A 22005-nucleotide genomic window follows, 5' to 3' on the forward strand; every position below is an offset into this window, starting at 1 on the left:
GGTGCCCCAAGATTTCATTTTTTATGTGGCTAAATAATATTCTGTTATAGATACATAGATAGATGCACATTTTCTTTATGTATTCATCCATTGTTGGACACTTAGATGGTTTCCATATTTTGGGTATTGTAAATAGTGCTGCATGGGGGTGCATGTATATTTTCAAATTAGTGATTTTGTTTTCTTTTGGGTAAACACCTAGAATTGCTGGATCATATGTTAGTTCTATTTTTAATTTTTGGAGGAGCCACCATAGTGATTTCTCTAGTGACTACATCAATATACATTCCCACCAGTAGTGTACAGGGGCTCCCTTTTCTTCACATCCTCACCAACACTTGGTATTTCTTCTCTTTTTCATAATAGCCATTCTAACATGTGTGAGATGATGTCTCTTTATGGCTTTTATTTGCATTTCCCTGATGATTAGTGATGGTGACCATCTTTTCATGCACCTGTTGGCCTTATATCTGAATGTCTTTGGAAAAATCTCTATCCAGATTCTCTGTCCATCTTTTGATTGGATTTTTTTTGTTATTGAGTTGACTGAATTCTTTATATATTTTGTATATTAGCCCCTTATCAGGTAAATGATTTGCAAATATTTTCTTCCATTATGTAGGTTGCCTTTTCATTTTGTTGATGGTTTCCTTTGCTGTGTAGAAGCTGTTAAATTTGATATTAATGCCTCTTGTTTATTATTGCTTTTGGTGTCTTTGCCAAAAAAACATTGTTGAAAGTGATGTCAAGGAGTTTGCCACCTGTTTTCTTCTAGGAGTTTTGTGGTTTTCAGGTTTTACATTCATGTCTATAATCCATTTTCAGTTAATTTTTTGTATATAGTGTAAAATAGTGATCTAGTCTTATTCTTTTGCATGTGGCTGTCCAGTGTTCCCAACACCATTTATAAAAGAGACTGTATTTTCAGGATGATATATTCTTGGTTTCTTTGTCATAAATTAATTGACCATATTTGCATGGGTTTATTTCCTGGGCTTTCTATTCTGTTCCATTGATCTGTGTGTCTGTTTTTAATGTCCATTCCATACTGTTCTGATTATGTAGCTTTGTAATATAGCTTGAAATCAAAAAGTATGATGCCTCCAGTTTTGTTCTTTTTTCTCAAGATGGTTTTAGCTATCTTGGGTCTTTTGCGGTTCCATACAAAGTTTAGGATTCTTCTGTTTCTGTGAAAAATGCCATTGGAATTTTTATAGGGATCGTACTGAATCTGTAGATTACTTTGGGTCATACAGATATTTTAACAATATTAATTCTTCTGATCCATGAGCATAGAATATCTTTCCATTTATTTCCATCTTTAATTTCTTTCATCAGTGTCTTATATTTTTCAGTGTATAGATCTTTCACCTCCTTGGTTAAATTTATTTCTAGGTATTTTATTCTTTTTGATGTAGTTGTGAATGGAATTGTTCTCTTAATTTCTCTTTCTGATAGTTCACTATTAGTTTATAGAAAGAGAACAAATTTTTATATATTGATTTTGTATCCTGCTGTTTTACTGAATTCATTCATTTGAATAGTTTTTGGCAAAGTCTTCAGGATTTTCTATATAAAGTATATCATCTGCAAATAAAGTGACACTTTTACTCCTTTTTTAAAAATTTGGGTCTATTTCTTTTTCTTGCCTAATTGCTTTGGCTAGGGCTTCCAAAATTATGTTGAATAAAAGTGGCCAAGAGTGTACATTCTTGTCTTTTTCCTGAATCTAGAGGGAAAGGTTTCATCTTTTCATTACTGAATATGATGGTAGCTGTAGACATTTCATGTATGGCCTTGTGTTGAGGTATGTTCTCTCTCTACCCACTTTGTTAGTTTCTGTCATGACCAGATGTTGAATTTTATCACATACTTTTTTTGCATCTATTGGGATGATCATATGATTTTTATCTTTAATTTTGTTTATGTGGTGTATCACTTTGATTGGCAGATGTTGAACCACCATTGCATCTCTGGAGTAAATCCCATTTGATTGTGGTGTATGATCCTTTTAATCTATTGTTGAATTCACTTTGCTACTCAGTTGGTTTTTGGTAAAGGTACAAAGGCAATTCAGTGGAGAAAGGACACTCTTTTTAATAAATGGCTGGAACTATTGGATGTCTGTCCATAAAACATAATGAACCTCAATCCATACCTCAACCTTATATAGAAATTAATTCACAATGGATCATGGACTTAAATGGGGAACCTAAAACTAAAAAAAAAACTTCCAAGAGAATATATATGAGAAAATCCCTGTGACATGAGTTAGGCAGAGTTTTACATATGACTCCAAAAGCCCAGCCCATAAAAGGAAAAAAAAATGATAAACTTTACTTCATCAAAATTTAAGACTTTTGGCCTATGAACACTGTTAAGAGACTGAAAAGAGAAGCTACAGACTGGAAGAAATATTTCAAATCACATTTCTAACATAGAACTTTTTTTTATAGAATATATAAGGAACTCAAATTCAACAGTAATCCATCTTAAGAATTGTCAAAAGATCTAAACAGACATTTTTAGATATATAATCAAGATACACTCATGGCACATAAGCATATCAAAGTATGATCCATATTGTTAATCATTAGGAAAATGGATATTAAAACCGTTATGTGATACCACAATACATTCATTAGGATGGCTACCAAAAGAACAAAAAGGGGGGAAAAAACTTCCCCCAAAACTGATAATTCCAAATGCTAACTGAGATACAGAGCAACTGTAACATGGCCAGTAGGAATGAGTTGGTACATCTGCTCTGGAAAACAGTTTAGTGGTTTCTTATGAAGTTAAACAACTCACTTACCACATATCCCAGTATTTCCATTCTTGGATATTTGCCCAGGAGAAATTAAAGCATACATTCACATAAAACATGTATGTGAATGTTATGATAGCTGTATTAACAGTTTTCAAAAACTGGAAACAACCAACATGTCCTTTAATATGTGAAAAATCAGTGGTACATCCATGCAGTGGAATGCTACTCAGCAATAAAAATGAATGAACTATTGATTCATGTATCAACATGGATAAACTATGAATGCATTTTTCTAAAATTGCTAAATCCTGAGAAAGATGTAGCTCCAAACCTGTAATCAATCACGCCTTGTTAAACACAGAATAAAATCAAAGCCTTACAGTGCTTTTCTCTTTACCCCCACCAGAATATAAATTCCATAGGTGCAATGATATTTATGTTTGTTCTTTGTATTTGTTGACTGAAGAAAGTAGATATTAATACTGCTGGTTTACAGATGAGGAAACATATCAAAAGTTAAGTTACTTGAATTTGCGCACAAGTCTTTCTAGCTCCTACACTTTTCCTTGCCATCACACTGCTTGCCATTACCTTTGGCTTAGCATAGTTTCAAAACTAACCCATGGTCCTCAAGTCTGACCTGCATGTTATAATCAGCTAGGAGGTTTTTAAAATTCTCTTTCTGGCCTTTTGGTCCTTAGGTGAAATGACCTCTCCAGGTGATTCTGATGCATAGTGACAAATGAAAATAATTACAGATTAATATGTTTGTTGAATTAGTGAGTGAACGGACTTGATAGCTTAATATATGACTTTCCCACATGGTTTTTGTCTGCTGTAGTATATTGACTTTTCCTGGCTTTTTTCCTTCTATCCTTATTTCTTTTTTTTTACCTTATGCTTTGAAAGTTCTCTTAGAGTCTGTTTTTAAACTACCCTCTCCTCTTCTCTAAGTATTAATGCAGTAACAATTAGAACATTTCTGTAGATGTAGACAGTTCTAGAATCTTTTCCTTGAGGTACATCTCTCTGATTTCAACCTAAAGTGGAGTGGTCTTGGGACTTACTGTTTGAATGAATTTCTACTTGTTTCTCTTCTAAAAGACGTTTAGTTGTAGATTGACAATTGTTGTTCTTATCAATAGTGCAAACAGTTGCAGAGGGATGAATTAGAAGTAGATGATCAATGTGTGTGATGGGTTTTCTTCTAGGTAGATGAAGAGTGGGAACCAATTATTTCATTTAGATCAACAGCTTCAATTCATAATTATGACTTTAAAAATAATTTACTTTTGTGGAGACAGAGAAGCTAAGAGCAAGTTATTTCTGAAAAACTTTATATTCTATAAAATATTTCTGGGAGTAGTTTATTAATTTAGGTGCACTTGAAGTTTTGTTGCAGATTACTAACCTGTGGAAAGGGAAGTAAGTTGAGAGAACAATTTAAAGCAAGTGTTATAGAGCCCTTCACAATTAAAAGTTAAACAGAAATTAAGGAAAGCTTTCTAGAGTCCATTGATAAGCTATATTTTTCTTACTTTTTTCATTAAATAACTTATTGAGTGCTGTATTTTACCACTGAAAGATGATGAAATTTTGCCTAGATTTTCCTGTAACACTTAAAGGCCCTAAATAAGGAATTATTTTCACCTCTTTGATAATCCTCCACCTGTCTTATGACACTCTATGCTTAGATTTATTTTAAAATTGAGGAAATAGTAGTACTTAAGAGTTTGATTCAAACAAAGAGGGAACAGTCACTTCAGGTTATACTAACTGTGGCTATGAAAAAGTTAAAAGACACATCTGGCAAATTTCTAGGTAAGACTTGTGAGAATAATCTGAGGGAATGGAGCTATGACTTTTATTTATTTTTTTTTTAATTTTTTTTTTTTATTTTTATTCATTTGACAGAGAGAGAGAGAGAGAGATCACAAATAGGCAGAGAGGCAGGCAGAGAGAGAGGGAAGCAGGTTCACCGCTGAGCAGAGAGCCGGATGCGGGGCTCGATCCTAGGACCCTGAGATCATGACCTGAGCCGAAGACAGAGGCCTAACCCACTGAGCCACCCAGGTGCCCCGAGCTATGACTTTTAAATGATGCATTTCCTGCTGACTTTCAGGCTTATTAAACTCAAATTTTAAAAATGAAACAGACTTGAAAATAACTGAGAACCACAAAAAGGTTTCTAGATGCCATTATGCTTTTCACCATGAGTGACAGTAATGTTTAATGCGCATTTAGAGTATTATTGATTTTTTTAAAGATTTTATTTATTTGTGAGAGAGAGAGCACAAGATCACAAACGGGGAGAGAGCACAAGTTATCAGTCAGAAGAAGAAGTAGACTCTCCCTGCTGAGCAGGGAGCCCAATGCAGACTGTCCCAGGGTCCTGGAATTATGACCTGAGCCAAAGGCAGACACTTATCTGATTGAGCTACCCAGGCGCCCCAGAGTGTTATTGATTTTTTTTTAAGTATCTTGTTATTTTAAATAAATACCCTAAGATATCATTAATTTCTTCCATATTTCTTTTTTCACATTTTGGATAGAATTTACTTTTCTTACACAACATTTGCTAAAGTACAATGCAAATCAAAGAAAATGTGTTGTTTATTAATCTGATCCAAAACTCCAAAAATGTTTTATCATTTGAGCTGCATTCGAACAGGGAAGTAACATAAGACCAAACAACTGTAAGTTTTCAAATTCTTAGGAAAGACCCTTTAGAATTTACATGATATGTTTTATATTTGGTTATAGATTGAAAGATACAATAAGCTGAATGGAGTTCTCATTAAGAATAACAAATCCTTAAAATACTTAATGCAGTTCTACAGAACACAGATTATTTCACTGAGAATAAACAGATGACTCCTAGATCCTTTGAAAAACAGAAGAAAAAAAATCTAGGGTGTCCCTGAAAAATCCCAAAAGTGTCTTTGGTGTACTATGATAACTGTAAGTGTCAGAGGGAAGGATTTTCTTCTCTCATTCTAGATGAAATGATGAAGGAATAGTATTCAAAGATTGAGCAACCATCTTGAAAATTAAATAAAAAATTTTAAATTATGTAGTGATCAATTTATATGTATACATACTTAAACTGTATATATGATGTATAAAACAAATATTTTTTTTAAAGATTTTATTTATTTATTTGACAGAGATCACAAGTAGGCAGAGAGGCAGGCAGAGAGAGAGAGGAGGAAGCAGGCTCCCCGCTGAGGAGAGAGCCCGATGTGGGGCTCGATCCCAGGACCCCAGGATCCTGACCTGAGCTGAAGGCAGAGGCTTTAACCCACTGAGCCACCCAGGTGCCCCTAAAACAAATATTTATATACATTATAAATAGGGTGATTATTTGTCAAAATGATAACTATGATTATCTTCCAGTTATCTTTTGTCTTTCTTTACTCATTCTACTATGTGTATGTATTGCATATTTAAAGTAAAAATGTCAGTAACAAAGAGCCCTTAAAAGACTGAAATGCTGACCTCATTAAGTATAGATGTGGGCCAGAAAATACTGCTCTTGTAAGTCAGTAGTTAACACCTGTCTCTAAAATAGGTTTAGCAGATGTCTTTCCCTGCCTGTTCACCTTTATCTCCATACTCAGATATAACCATTTGTCTGGAGGGAGTTACAAGGGTTTTACATAGTGGTGTGTGCACATTGAAATCACCCAAGTTGCTTAAATACCAGTGCCCTTGTGTCACTCCCTGGAAACAGATTTAATTACTCTGGAGTGTAGCTTGGCTAATGGGACTCTTTGAAGTTCTCCAGGTTAATCAGTGTACAGCCAAGGAAGGATGAGAAACTCTGTTTTATAGGAAACTTTAAAAAAAAAAACTCATTTGTTTTTCAGCCTGTTAATTTGTATTCTGTTGAAACTGTTCCTACCCTGTATAAAACTTGTGTTGAAAAAGTATATATTATTTTCAACTGTTTTCTTAAATAAGCTATGTTTTTTTAAAATTTTTTTTTATTTTTTTTTCAGCATAACAGTATTCATTATTTTTGCACCACACCCAGTGCTCCATGCAATCCGTGCCCTCTACAATACCCACCACCTGGTGCCCCCAACCTCCCACCCCCCACCCCTTCAAAATTCTCAGATCGTTTTTCAGAGTCCATAGTCTCTCATGGTTCACCTCCCCTTCCAATTTCCCTCAACTCCCTTCTCCTCTCCATCTCCCCTTGTCCTCCATGCTATTTGTTATGCTCCACAAATAAGTGAAACCATATGATAATTGACTCTCTCTGCTTGACTTATTTCACTCAGCATAATCTCTTCCAGTCCCGTCCATGTTGCTACAAAACTTGGGTATTCATCCTTTCTTTTTTCTTTTTTCTTTTTTTTTTTTTTTACAGCTTTATAAACATATATTTTTGTCCCCAGGGTTACAGGTCTGCGAATCGCCAGGTTTACACACTTCACAGAACTCACCATAGCACATACCCTCCCCAATATCCATAACCCCACCCCCCTCTCCCAACCCCCTCCCCCCATCAACCCTCAATTTGTTTTGTGAGATTAAGAGTCACTTATGGTTTGTCTCCCTCCCAATCCCATCTTGTTTCATTTACTCTTCTCCTACCCCCTCAACCCCCCATGTTGCATCTCCTCTCCCTCATACCAGGGAGATCATATGATAGTTGTCTTTCTCCGATTGACTTATTTCGCTAAGCATGATACCCTCCAGTTCCATCCACGTCGTCGCAAATGGCAAGATTTCATTTCTTTTGATGGCTGCATAGTATTCCATTGTGTATATATACCTACCACATCTTCTTTATCCATTCGTCTGTAGATGGACATCTAGGTTCTTTCCATAGTTTGGCTATTGTAGACATTGCTGCTATAAACATTCGGGTGCACGTGCCCCTTCGGATCACTACGTTTGTATCTTTAGGGTAAATACCCAGCAGTGCAATTGCAGGGTCATAGGGTAGTTCTATTTTCAACATTTTGAGGAACCTCCATGCTGTTTTCCAGAGTGGTTGCACCAGCTTGCATTCCCACCAACAGTGTAGGAGGGTTCCCCTTTCTCCGCATCCTCGGCAGCATCTGTCATTTCCTGACTTGTTAATTTTAGCCATTCTGACTGGTGTGAGGTGATATCTCATGGTGGTTTTGATTTGTATTTCCCTGATGCCGAGTGATATGGAGCACTTTTTCATGTGTCTGTTGGCCATCTGGATGTCTTCTTTGCAGAAATGTCTGTTCATGTCCTCTGCCCATTTCTTGATTGGATTATTTGTTCTTTGGGTGTTGAGGTTGCTAAGTTCTTTATAGATTTTGGACACTAGCCCTTTATCTGATATGTCATTTGCAAATATCTTCTCCCATTCTGTCAGTTGTCTTTTGGTTTTGTTCACTGTTTCCTTTGCTGTGCAAAAGCTTTTGATCTTGATAAAATCCCAAAAGTTCATTTTTGCCCTTGCTTCCCTTGCCTTTGGTGATGTTCCTAGGAAGATGTTGCTGCGGCTGACGTCAAAGAAGTTGCTGCCTGTGTTCTCCTCGAGGATTTTGATGGATTCCTTTCTCACATTGAGATCCTTCATCCATTTTGAGTCTATTTTCGTGTGTGGTGTAAGGAAATGATCCAATTTCATTTTTCTGCATGTGGCTGTCCAATTTTCCCAACACCATTTATTGAAGAGGCTGTCTTTTTTCCAGTGGACATTCTTTCCTGCTTTGTCGAAGATGAGTTGACCATAGAGTAGAGGGTCCATTTCTGGGCTCTCTATTCTGTTCCATTGATCTATGTGTCTGTTTTTGTGCCAGTACCATGCTGTCTTGATGATGACAGCTTTGTAATAGAGCTTGAAGTCCAGAATTGTGATGCCACCAACTTTGGCTTTCTTTTTCAATATTCCTTTGGCTATTCGAGGTCTTTTCTGGTTCCATATAAATTTTAGGATTATTTCTTCCATTTCTTTGAAAAAAATAGGTGGGATTTTGATAGGGATTGCATTAAATGTGTAGATTGCTTTAGGTAGCATAGACATTTTCACAATGTTTATTCTTCCAATCCAGGAGCATGGAACATTTTTCCATTTCTTTGTGTCTTCCTCAATTTCTTTCATGAGTACTTTATAGTTTTCTGAGTATAGATTCTTAGTCTCTTTGGTTAGGTTTATTCCTAGGTATCTTATAGTTTTGGGTGCAATTGTAAATGGGATGGACTCCTTAATTTCTCTTTCTTCTGTCTTGTTGTTTGTGTAGAGAAATGCAACTGATTTCTGTGCATTGATTTTATATCCTGACACTTTACTGAATTCCTGTACAAGTTCTAGCAGTTTTGGAGTGGAGTCTTTTGAGTTTTCCACATATAGTATCATATCATCTGCAAAGAGTGATAGTTTGACTTCTTCTTTGCCGATTTGGATGCCTTTAATTTCCTTTTGTTGTCTGATTGCTGAGGCTAGGACTTCTAGTACTATGTTGAATAGCAGTGGTGATAACGGACATCCCTGCCGTGTTCCTGACCTTAGCGGAAAAGCTTTCAGTTTTTCTCCATTGAGAATGATATTTGCGGTGGGTTTTTCATAGATGGCTTTGATAATATGGAGGTATGTGCCGTCTATCCCTACACTTTGAAGAGTTTTGATCAGGAAGGGATGCTGTACTTTGTCAAATGCTTTTTCAGCATCTATGGAGAGTATCATATGGTTCTTGTTCTTTCTTTTATTAATGTGTTGTATCACATTGATTGATTTGCGGATGTTGAACCAACCTTGCAGCCCTGGAATAAATCCCACTTGGTCATGGTGAATAATCCTTTTAATGTACTGTTGAATCCTATTGGCTAGTATTCGGGTGAGAATTTTTGCATCTGTGTTCATCAAGGATATTGGTCTGTAGTTCTCTTTTTTGTTGGGATCCTTGTCTGGTTTTGGGATCAAGGTGATGCTGGCCTCATAAAATGAGTTTGGAAGTTTTCCTTCTATTTCTATTTTTTGGAACAGTTTCAGGAGAATAGGAATTAGTTCTTCTTTAAATGTTTGGTAGAATTCCTCTGGGAAGCCGTCTGGCCCTGGGCTTTTGTTTGTTTGGAGATTTTTGATGACTGTTTCAATCTCCTTACTGGTTATGGGTCTGTTCAGGCTTTCTATTTCTTCCTGGTTCAGTTGTGGTAGTTTATATGTCTCTAGGAATGCATCCATTTCTTCCAGATTGTCAAATTTGTTGGCGTAGAGTTGCTCATAGTATGTTCTTATAATTGTCTGTATTTCTTTGGTGTTTGTTGTGATCTCTCCTCTTTCATTTATGATTTTATTTATTTGGGTCCTTTCTCTTTTCTTTTTGATACGTCTGGCCAGGGGTTTATCAGTCTTATTAATTCTTTCAAAGAACCAGCTCCTAGATTCGTTGATTTGTTCTATTGTTTTTTTGGTTCCTATTTCATTGATTTCTGCTCTAATCTTTATGATTTCTCTTCTCCTGCTGGGTTTAGGGTTTCTTTCTTGTTCTTTCTCCAGCTCCTTTAGGTGTAGGGTTAGGTTGTGTACCTGAGACCTTTCTTGTTTCTTGAGAAAGGCTTGTACCGCTATATATTTTCCTCTCAGGACTGCCTTTGTTGTATCCCACAGATTCTGAACCGTTGTGTTTTCATTATCATTTGTTTCCATGAATTTTTTCAATTCTTCTTTAATTTCCTGGTTGACCCATTCATTCTTTAGAAGGATGCTGTTTAGTCTCCATGTATTTGGGTTCTTTCCAAATTTCCTCTTGTGATTGAGTTCTAGCTTCAGAGCATTGTGGTCTGATAATATGCAGGGAATGATCCCAATCTTTTGATACCGGTTGAGACTTGATTTAGGACCAAGAATGTGATCTATTCTGGAGAATGTTCCATGTGCACTAGAGAAGAATGTGTATTCTGTTGCTTTGGGATGAAATGTTCTGAATATATCTGTGATGTCCATCTGGTCCAGTATGTCATTTAAGGCCTTGATTTCCTTGTTGATCTTTTGCTTGGATGATCTGTCCATTTCAGTGAGGGGAGTGTTAAAATCCCCTACTATTATTGTATTCTTGTCGATGTGTTTCTTTGATTTTGTTATTAATTGGTTTATATAGTTGGCTGCTCCCACGTTAGGGGCATAGATATTTAAAATTGTTAGATCTTCTTGTTGGACAGTTCCTTTGAGTATGATATAGTGTCCTTCCTCATCTCTTATTATAGTCTTTGGCTTAAAATCTAATTGATCTGCTATAAGGATTGCCACTCCTGCTTTCTTCTGATGTCCATTAGCATGGTAAATTCTTTTCCACCCCCTCACTTTAAACCTGGAGGTGTCTTCGGGTTTAAGATGAGTTTCTTGTAGGCAACATATAGATGGGTTTTGTTTTTTTTATCCATTCTGATGCCCTGTGTCTTTTGATTGGGGCATTTAGCCCATTAACATTCAGGGTAAGTATTGAGAGATATGAATTTAGTGCCATTGTATTGCCTGTAAGGTGACTGTTATTGTATATTGTCTCTGTTTCTTTCTGATCTACTACTTTTAGGGTCTCTCTTTGCTTAGAGGACCCCTTTCAATATTTCCTGTAGAGCTGGTTTGGTATTTGCAAATTCTTTCAGTTTTTGTTTGTCCTGGAAGCTTTTAATCCCTCCTTCTATTTTCAATGATAGCCTAGCTGGATATAGTATTCTTGGCTGCATGTTTTTCTCATTTAGTACTCTGAATATATCATGCCAGCTCTTTCTGGCCTGCCAGGTCTCTGTGGATAAGTCTGCTGCCAATCTAATATTTTTACCATTGTATGTTACAGACTTCTTTTCCCAGGCTGCTTTCAGGATCTTTTCTTTGTCACTAAAACTTGTAAATTTTACTATTAGGTGACGGGGTGTGGACCTATTATTATTGATTTTGAGGGGGGTTCTCTGAACCTCTTGAATTTTGATGCTTGTTCCCTTTGCCATATTGGGGAAATTCTCTCCAATAATTCTCTCCAATATACCTTCTGCTCCCCTCTCTGTTTCCTCTTCTTCTGGAATCCCAATTATTCTAATGTTGTTTCATCTTATGGTGTCACTTATCTCTCGAAATCTCCCCTCGTGGTCCAGTAGCTCTTTGTCCCTCTTCTGCTCAGCTTCTTTATTCTCTGTCATTTGGTCTTCTATATCGCTAATTCTTTCTTCTGCCTCATTTATCCTAGCAGTCAGAGCCTCCATTTTTGATTGCACCTCATTAATAGCTTTTTTGATTTCAACTTGGTTAGATTTTAGTTCTTTTATTTCTCCAGAAAGGGCTTTTATATCTCCCGAGAGGGTTGCTTTAATATCTTCCATGCCTTTTTCAAGCCCGGCTAGAACCTTGAGAATCGTCATTCTGAACTCTATATCTGACATATTACCAATGTCTGTATTGATTAGGTCCCTAGCCTTTGGTACTGCCTCTTGTTCTTTTTTTTGTTGTGAATTTTTCCGCCTTGTCATTTTGTCCAGAGAAGAGTTTATGAAGGAGCAAGTAAAATACTAAAAGGGTGGCAACAACCCCAGGAAAATATGCTTTAGCCAAATCAGAGGAGATCCCAAATTGTGATGGGGGAGAAAGGGGATAAAAAGGGGTTCAAAAAGAAAAAAAAAAAAGGAACTATTTAAAAAAAGAAAGCCGATAAAGAAAAAATATAAAAAGAGGAAAAATATATATATATTAGATAAACTATTTAAAAAACGTTAAAAAAGAAAACGGTGAAAGTTAAAAAAATTTAGCAGAAGAAGAGAAAAAGAAAAAAAAATTAAATTAACTGCAAGGCTAAAAAATCATGGGGAGAAAGCCATGAATTCTGTGCTTTGCTTTCTTTTCTTCTGGAATTCCGCCTCTCTCCTTGGTATTGAAACTGCACTCCTCGGTAGGTGAACTTGGTCCTGGCTGGGTTTCCCGTTGATCTTCTGGGGGAGGGGCCTGTTGTAGTGATTCTCAAGCGTCTTTGCCCCAGGCGGAGTTGCACCGCCCTTACCTGGGGCCGGGCTGAGTAATCCGCTCGGGTTTGCTTTCGGGAGCTTTTGTTCCCTGAGCGCTTTCCGTAGAGTTCCGGAGGACGGGAATGAAGATGGCGGCCTCCCGGTCTCCGGCCCGGAGGAGCCGAGAGCCCGGGGCCCCACTCCTCAGTGCGCCCTCAGAGAACAGCGCCCAATGACTCCCGTCACCCTGGCCTCCGGCCGCACTCAGAGCCGACCGAGCCTGCGACTGGTTCAAGGCAACCCCGAGCTGAGAGTCACTCCTCAGCTCTGTCTCTGTAGCCGCCTTCCCCGCTCCAATACCGGTAAGCTCTGCGACACTCAGACACCCCCGATCCTTCTGCGACCCTGCGGGACCTGAGGCCGCGCTGACCCCGCCTGGGCTTCACCCCAGTTAAGCCTCTGGAGCGATGTCCCTCAGTGGAACAGACTTTTAAAAGTCCTGATTTTGCTCCGTTGCTCCGCCGCTCGCCGGGAGCCGGCCCCTCCCCCCGTGGTCTATCTTCCCTTCGCTTTGGATTCACTTCTCCGCCAGTCCTACCTTTCAGATAGTGGTTGATTTTCTGTTTCTAGAATTGCTGTTCTTCTTCTCTTCAATCTCCCGTTGGATTTGTAGGTGTTTGCAATCTTTAGATAAGCTATTTAGCTGATCTCCCGCTACTCGAAGCAGTCTCAGCCTGCTACTTCTCCGCCATCTTGACTCCTCCCCCATAAGCTATGTTTTAATGTCCAGCCTGCCGCGGAGTTAATTAGGGATCATGATGGACTGTTGTATTCTGCCTCTATCTTTTTCTCCCTCCTGTCTGTCTTACATGCTGTCCAAATGGTAATTTTCGGAAGCATAAAATTATTCTGTCACTGCCATGCATAAAATCCTTTAATTATCCATTCTTTACAGATTAAAGTATAAGTTTCTAAGTGGCCCCAACACATTTTCAGTTTTATCTTCTGTTATTTCAAAACTAGAGATCCTGAGCTCCAGGTGTACTGACCATTCCTTGAATAGTCCTTTTATTTCATACCTGCCTTTACATATGCTATTTCCTTTATTACCAATTTCGATCATAGTTCAAGAGTAGATTCAGAAGCATTTATTGGAATGGAGCGAAAGTAGCCTTTATTATTGAGCATACTAGCCAAGGATTGTAGGGTTGTTTTTTTTTTAACTGTAACTTAACACCTATTCTGAAGTTCATATGTGAGCAAAATTTCCTACATTTTTCATGCCCCCAAATTGGCTGAGTCTATTTTATACATAATTTATACAGAGATTTAAGTGTATTCAACCATAAAATTAAGTCATTTCCTGCCAATGTGAAAAGGAAAATTGAAAGGTTCATATATGTAGATAAGTTTCATAGTACAATGTGCCGCCTTTGAAACCTTAACAGTTTCTGTGTGGGTAAATGTTAGTTTAACAAGAAGTCGATTTGGGCAATGTTAAAAATTTGAGGTGTTTTTTCTATTAAGATATATTTGGTAAAATGTCATTTAGTTTACTCCCTTACATATGCTTCCTAGGTTTTTTTAGTGTTCCTAATTGTGTTATTGTTTATTTAGGATACTGCTTTGTAACTTATGTTTTATAATCTAATTTGATAATATTTTTTCCCATTAGAATGTGAAACATGTTGCAGAAACATTCAAGAAGTGGCTGAAGGGGGAAGGAAAAAAGTGCCACAGCCTATCAGAAAAAAACAAAAGAAAACATGGGAAATACAACCACCAAATTCCGTAAAGCACTCATCAATGGTGATGAAAACCTGGCCTGCCAAATTTACGAAAACAACCCTCAGCTGAAAGAATCCCTTGATCCAAATACATCTTATGGGGAGCCCTACCAGCACAATACTCCATTACACTATGCTGCTAGACACGGAATGAATAGAATACTAGGGTAAGTATTACTGTAAACCAATTAATGATAAATTAGTGAAAGGAAAAAAATCCTTGATTTTAGAAAACACATACATATGTGCATGTTATATTGTAGTGAATCAAACTTTTTTTTAAAGTTTTATTTATTTATATTTATTTTATTTATTTATTTTAGAGAAAGTTCAAAGGGCAGGGGGCAGTTAGGGTGCTCAGAGAGAAACTCAAGCAGACTCTGCCTATTGCCAAACCCAACATGGGACTCTGTCTCACAACCTGAGATCACAACATGAGCCAAAACCAAGACTCAGATGCTTACCCGACTTTGCCACCCAGGCGCCCCAGTGAATTATTCAGTATGTTTCTTTTTTTTTTCTATGATGCCTATATCAGACCAAAAGTTTTAATAGGTTGGATCACATATTCTTGTGGCTGTAATTATATTTTGATCCTCAATATGTTTCATAGTATGATATCTTGATAATAGTTCAGTGTTTAATTTATAGCATTTGAATTCGAGAAAAGTACTTATCAGCTATCCAAATATTGCAGGGAATGGTACTTACAGCAAAATTTTCAGTTCTGGTTAGCTAGTTAAACTTGAAAAAACAGATGTATTTACCTTATCTCGTCATGATTGAGTTTTAGTTTCCTTTCTTTTAATGGGCTTTAGTTCTTGAAAAGGCTTCAAAAAGCAAAACATTTCCTTAAAATCGAAAATACTGAGAAAACTTAAAATCTCTCCCAACAAGAAAGTTGATGGCAAACATGCTTATATGAAGATTCTTACCTCATTACGTGAGAATTAAATTTTATATTTGCTACCTTATAAAATGAGGGAAGCAGAGGATAGTAGTTCTAAAACAGATTTGGGGTTTTAAGAAGTAGATTATGCAGCTGTAACAGTGTGATGCCGAAAAAGAGAAAGGGACACTTCTTTGCTTATTACATAGTGAAATAAAATTGATAAAGTAGTATTCAGAGCTCTTTAGAACTTGATAAAGTTTGGCCTTTTTTTTGTATTTCTTTTAATATAAATTATCCAAATCAAGCTGTTCCTTTTGGTTTCCTTGAAACATGTTATGTATGCTCTGTTTGCTGTGTGCGTGCTGCTCTCCCTGCCAGGAGTCCCCTCCCCCACTCCTCTCAGCTTTCTCTTTATCTGTCTTACCCTTCCTTCAAGGCCCTGAGCAGGATTTATCTGTCTCCTTAGCCAATAACAACCCAAAGGAACCTCAGTCTTTTCTTTTTTAACTTCTGTGGCTTTTTCTTGTTTGTATGTATTAGTTTTTTGATATATACTGCTATATCATTGTGCTTTATAATTTTGTATATCTTCTCTCTACCTAAATTACTACTTTTTTAAAATTGTACCTTCTTTGTACTTCTAGCATCTAGCATAATATCCTATACAAAGTAAATAAAAGTTTTATGAAATTGTTGCACAAGAAAATATTTATGATGAGGATTTGTGAATGAGAGAAATTCCTTGAGTGAGTTTAAGTCGTCCAGACCCATTATCAAGTAGGCGTCTCTGTAATCTCTTAATACTAAAGTCGGTATTTCTTGGCTTAGTGGGTATTTCCATAACCTCTCCTTTTTGCATTTAGTTTTTGTTTCCATTTCTCTAAAGATACCTACTTCGAAGCCAACACCAATTCATCTTGTTTGAAATTTTATATTTTTGGTTTTTCCCTGTGTTAATGACTAACATATTGTGCTGAGGCACAATACATGAGGCATAATATGTTATATGAGTGCTTACTGTTTTCTAGGCAGTATTAACAGTGTCCATGTGCATTATCTCATTTAATCCTCATTAGAACTCTGTGAGGTAGTTTGCTATCTGCATTTTAGAGGTGAGAAAACTGAAGCACAGAAAATTAAGCAACTTGTCAGATCTCTAGCAGCTTACAAATGACAAAGCTAATTGTCCAGGCAGATGACTGTAGGCTTTAGGTTTTGTGACCACTGTGATAGCCTCATATCTCTTTCGTCTGATAAACCTATGTGTCAGGTCTGCCTAAGCCACTTATTAGCAAGGCAAGTTATTTCATCACTCTGGGCCTAAGTTCCTTTATTTGTAAAATAGATATCTATTACATACAGTTTGTGGGACAATTAATTAATGTGTTATATGTCTATCATGCTGCCTAGGATACAGTATGTACTCAATAATGTTATTGCTTCTCATTTCTGTAACCCTAAATATATTCAGATAATCCTTGATTTACTCTTCTTTATCTAACCTGCTACTAACAGAAAGTTCACTAAGTTTTATCTCTAGAGTCACATCTTTCCATTCCGTTGCCCCAAGCTTAGCTCACCCTTATCAACCTGTCCTCTCAACGTGGAAAATATCTGATTCCTAAATGTTCTTTTTCCAAGACTTTTCCTCTCATAATCTCATGTCCAGATTAATCTTGCTCAGTTATATCCTTTTTTAAAAAAAGATTTTATTTATTTATTTGACAGAGATCACAAGTAGGCAGAGAGGCAGGCAGAGAGAGAGAGAAGCAGGCTCCCCGCTGAGCAGAGAGCCCGATGCCGATGCCAATGCCGATGCCAGGCTCAATCCCAGGACCCTGGGGTCATGACCTGAGCCTAAGGCAGAGGCTTTAACCCACTGAGCCACCCAGGCGTCCCCAGTTATATCCTTTTTAATATTTTTTCTATCATGGCAAAACTGTAACAATACCCTTTTGTCTGTATTACTCTGACTTCTAAAGCTCCCTTGACCTTGCCCTCATTTTACCCAGTCAGCCTAATTTCTCATTACTTTCTTTTTTTTTTTAAAGATTTTATTTATTTATTTGATAGATCACAAGTAGGCAGAGAAGCAGGCAGAGAGAGAGGAGGAAGCAGGCTCCCGCTGAGCAGAGAGCCCGATGTGGGGCTCGATCCTAGGACCCTGGGATCATGACCTGAGCTGAAAGCAGAGGCTTTAACCACTGAGCCACCCAGGTGCCCCTCTCATTACTTTCTTAACAAGGTTTTATCAGTGACACTTGTTGACTGACTTCCTTTGTGCTCTCCCCACCTTTAGAAATGCCACCCTGATAGTTTTTATTCCTGTTGCTCTTTGATTCTCAAATGTCTTCTTTCTTCTCTGATTCCCTCTCCTTTAAATCCTAACTTGTTTCTGCCCTTTTCATGAATTTACCTACAACTACTCTGACCTACAGGGTTTTTTTTTGTTTTCTGAAATTCCTGCAACTTAGATTTTAAACCATCTTATTTTAAACCATCTTATTATTGTTAAACTCATCTTCTCCACCCGATTGTAAAGATTGTAAATACAATTCTAGACACATAGTCATGTTCTCAATAGATTAACTATTGAATACTTAAACCATTAAAGCTTTTTGTTAAAGCTGAGTATCATCAGTGAGATTACAGAACTGTTGTATTGCTTTAGCTTCCTAACATTGAACTACTATAATATTTAGTATCAGGTCTTATGATATGATTAATTAAAACTTGCTTGGAGGGATGCCTGGGTGGCTCAGTTGGTTAAGCAGCTGCCTTCCGCTCAGGTCATGATCCCAGCGTCCTGGGATCGAGTCCCACATCGGGCTTCTTTCTCGTCAGGGAGCCTGCTTCTTCCTCTGCCTGCCATTCTGTCTGCCTGTGCTCACTCTCTCTCCCTCTCTCTCTCTGACAAATAAATAAATAAAATCTTAAAAAAAAAAAAAAAACTTGCTTGGAATACTAAAGTAAAATACAGTTTTTTTTTTGAAAGATTTTATTTATTTATTTGACAGAGAGAGATCACAAGTAGGCAGAGAGGCAGGCAGAGAGACGCAGGGTCGGGGGGGGGGGGAATAAGGCTCCCCACTGAGCAGAGAGCCTGATATGGGGCTCAATCCCAGGATCCTGAGATGGTGATCTGAGCTGAAGGCAGAGGCTTTAACCCACTGAGCCACCCAGGTGCCCCTAACACAGTGATTCTTAAAGTATGTCGGAGGACTCTTAGATCCTGAGATGCTTTTAGGAGTTATACGAGGTCAAATCTATTTTTGTACTAATACTAAAGTATTATTTGCCTTTTTCACTGTATTGACATTTGCAGTGAAAGTGCAAAATAAATGGGAAATAAAACTGCTGATGCCTGTAGATGAATTAAAACCTGGTACCCAACCTTCATAGTAATCATTGTATTCATCACGGGTGGCGACTTGCAGTTTAAAAAAAAAAAGCCAGTTTCACTTAAAAATATCCTTGTTGAAGCAGTAAAAGTTACTTCTTTTACTTAAACCTAACTGTTTTTAATTAATCTCCATCATTGAGTATAGTACGAGAAAAGTTCATTGGTTTGATTTCAGATTTTACATTGCAAGTAACACAAGAAATGGCCACTTGTTGAATTTTTGGTATAGTATCAAATATGAATATTCAGGCACTTTAGAATACTAATTTTAGAAAAGGTATTTTAGAATACTGGTCCTTTTTCTAACTATATAGAGGCTAGATTTTCCTCATATTCTTTGAACCAAAACGACACATCACAACAGATAGAATGCTATGAGAATTTGTCTTCTGTTAGCTAGACCTGAAAAGAAATTTATAAATGTGTAAAATAGTGCCATTCCTCTCACTTAATTTTTGTTTATAAGTATAGTTTTTTTCATTTTAATATGTCAAGATTATTTAATATATAATGGCTTTTTTATGAATAAGTATTTTTAAATGTCTGTTTTAATTTTTAATATAAACATAAATATATATAACCCAGATAAACAAAAGCTCTTAGGAGACTTAACTGATTGTTAAAGTGTAAGAAACCTGTGACCAAAAAATTTAAGAGCTGCTGATTTGGTCAATATTCTTGACTCTTCAGGGTAGGAATATATCTGTCTTTCTCTGTCATGTGGTTATCATTCTATTGAACAAGTAAAGACCTATAGAAAAGATGACATATATTCTCTTTAGTTACAAGTTTGAACTACTTTTATAATTTAGCCATATGTATTTTACTTAACTTTATATGTTTCATTTCAGCCTAAAGTTTTTGGGTATTTTCTTCTTTATTTCCTTAATTTTCTGGAGAGATCAGTGGCTCATAATTTCTTTAGTAAAGCCTTTAACATCATATGCTAGAATCAGAAATTATTGTTCTCCTTTCCTAAGGTTAAGCAACTCTGATTTTCTTTTTTTTTTTTTTTTTAAAGATTTTATTTATTCATTCGACAGACAGAGATCACAGGCAGGCAGAGAGGCAGGCAGAGAGAGGAAGGGAAGCAGGCTCCCCGCTGAGCAGAGAGCCCGATGTGGGGCTCGATCCCAGGACCCTGGGATCATGACCTGAGCCGAAGGCAGAGGCTTTAACCCACTGAGCCACCCAGGCGCCCCAACTCTGATTTTCTTAATCTGATTTTTTTTTGTTTTTAAAAAAATTTATTTAGTTAAGAAAATCATAAATTATTAAATGTTTAGTTGCTTTTTGAATTAAGAAATTACCCCTTTTTAAAGATTTTACTTATTTATTTGTTTGTTTGAGAGACAGAGAGCAAATGAGAGCTGGGGAGGAGCAGAGGGAGAGGGAGAAGGGGAAGACTCCACTGTGAACAGGGAGCCCAAGGTGGAACTCCATCTCATGACACTGAGATCACAACCTGAGGTGAAACCACGAGTCAGACGCTTAACCAACAGAACCATCCAGGTTCCCCAAGAAATTATTCTTTTTAACACTGTCTTGTAGAATAAGGGTAAATAGCATGTATTCATCAGCATTAAACAAAATAGCAAGTCTGTTTTAATTATTTGTGTTTTAGATAGCTTCAGATATTTCACTGTATTTAACCTTGCTAGACTTTCTAACAAAACTGATGGCCATTATTTTCTTATGATGCCTCATTTAATGTCAGGTTCATGTCTACTGGCTTCAGTACTTGCTCACCTTGGCTAGATTCCTAATGCATGAAGTATATGGATAGACACAGGTATATATATATACTTAGTCAATGACCTAGTGGCCATAGACTAAAACCTCCATATGGAATAAGACCTTGATTTTATCACCATTTCCTTTAAGTTTATGGTACCTACAACAAACAAGCATAACTTTCCTCTCTTGTTAGGCAGGATAATATGGTAAAAATAGTTTACAGTTTAGCAGCTAGTTTGGGTCCATATCTCTCAGAACCCAAATGCTGTTTATTTACATTATATCACACCACAGTGCCTCCCTCATAAGAAACTAAATCCATATTCATAAATAGTTACTATTTAATGTAGCAAGAAGACTTAAATTTTGTAGTCAGTGTGTCCTGGTTGGGATACTTTTTAGTTATATCTCCTGGAAAGTCATGTATAAAATGGGAATTACAGGAACACCTGGGTGGCTCAGTCAGTTAAACATCTGCCTTTGGCTCAGGTCATGATCCCAGAGTCCTGGGGATCACATCCCACATTGGGCTCCTTGCTCAACAGGGAGCCCGCTTTTCCCTCTGCCTGCCATTCCCCATGCTTGTGCTCACTCTCCCTCTCTCTCTGGCAAATAAATAATAAAATCTCTAAAAATAAATAAATAAAATGGGAATTATAATACATATTCTTTAAATTTTACAGAGTAACTTCTTTTGCTTCTTTGGAAATAAAATATAAAACCTTCATTAGAACATATGTTAATATCAAGCTTTGAGAAGTAATGGAGTTTCTAATTTTTTATTTCTTTTTTTTTTTTTAAGATTTTATTTATTTGCCAAAGATAGAGAGAGAGAGTACACACAAGCAGGCAGAGAGGCAGGCAGAGGCAGCGAGAGAAGCAGGCTCCCTGCCGAGCAAGGAGCCCGATGCGGGACTCGATCCCAGGACCCTGCGATCATGACCTGAGCCGAAGGCAGTGGCTTAACCAACCGAGCCACCCAGGCGTCCCTTGATTTCTATCTTTTACTCTTTCATTTTAGGAGTTATCAAGTTCTTTTAATGGGTTAAATGAATTGAAATTCTCCTCTCCTACCCCTCCTTGCCTGCAGACTCCATAGGACGTGGACCTAATTTGTTTTCTTCACAATATGCCCAAGTTTTAGAATAGTACTTGAAACTATTCTAACTATAGAATAGTCAGAATATAACTATAAATAGTTATATTTATATTCTATAAATTAACTATACAACTCCAGTACTTGTTGCATGAAAGCGAATATTTAAATGAAACTGAAGATATATGTATGTATTAGCGACTGAGAGAATAAGAGTGTTAATGGCAAGAAATTGAGGCTCTGGCAGATAGACTGTTATTTTGGAGGGAGCTCAGTTGAATAGGAGACGATAGTGGAATATGCAAGAGAAGGGGGCCTATAAAGGAGTTAGAATATGGTCTAGAGTTCAGATGAGAACTCAGACAGGGTGATAGAGCATTAACAATTATCACAGAAGTA

General features: G+C 37.0%; 1 protein-coding gene across 6 annotated transcripts in view; it reads left to right on the forward strand.

The window, feature by feature from the left end:
• The window catches only part of ANKIB1 (ankyrin repeat and IBR domain containing 1), a 259272-nt gene that overhangs the window by 147890 nt on the left and 89377 nt on the right, over positions 1-22005 (forward strand). For all 6 annotated transcript variants that reach the window (XM_047694615.1, XM_047694616.1, XM_047694620.1 and 3 more), the window contains one exon: positions 14367-14645. In XM_047694615.1, the coding sequence (XP_047550571.1) occupies positions 14458-14645 (188 nt within the window). In that variant the 5' untranslated portion in view covers positions 14367-14457. The remainder of the gene's footprint in view (positions 1-14366; positions 14646-22005) is intronic.

The sequence above is a fragment of the Lutra lutra genome, chromosome 11 (assembly GCF_902655055.1).
Source record: "Lutra lutra chromosome 11, mLutLut1.2, whole genome shotgun sequence".
NCBI lineage: Eukaryota > Metazoa > Chordata > Mammalia > Carnivora > Mustelidae > Lutra > Lutra lutra.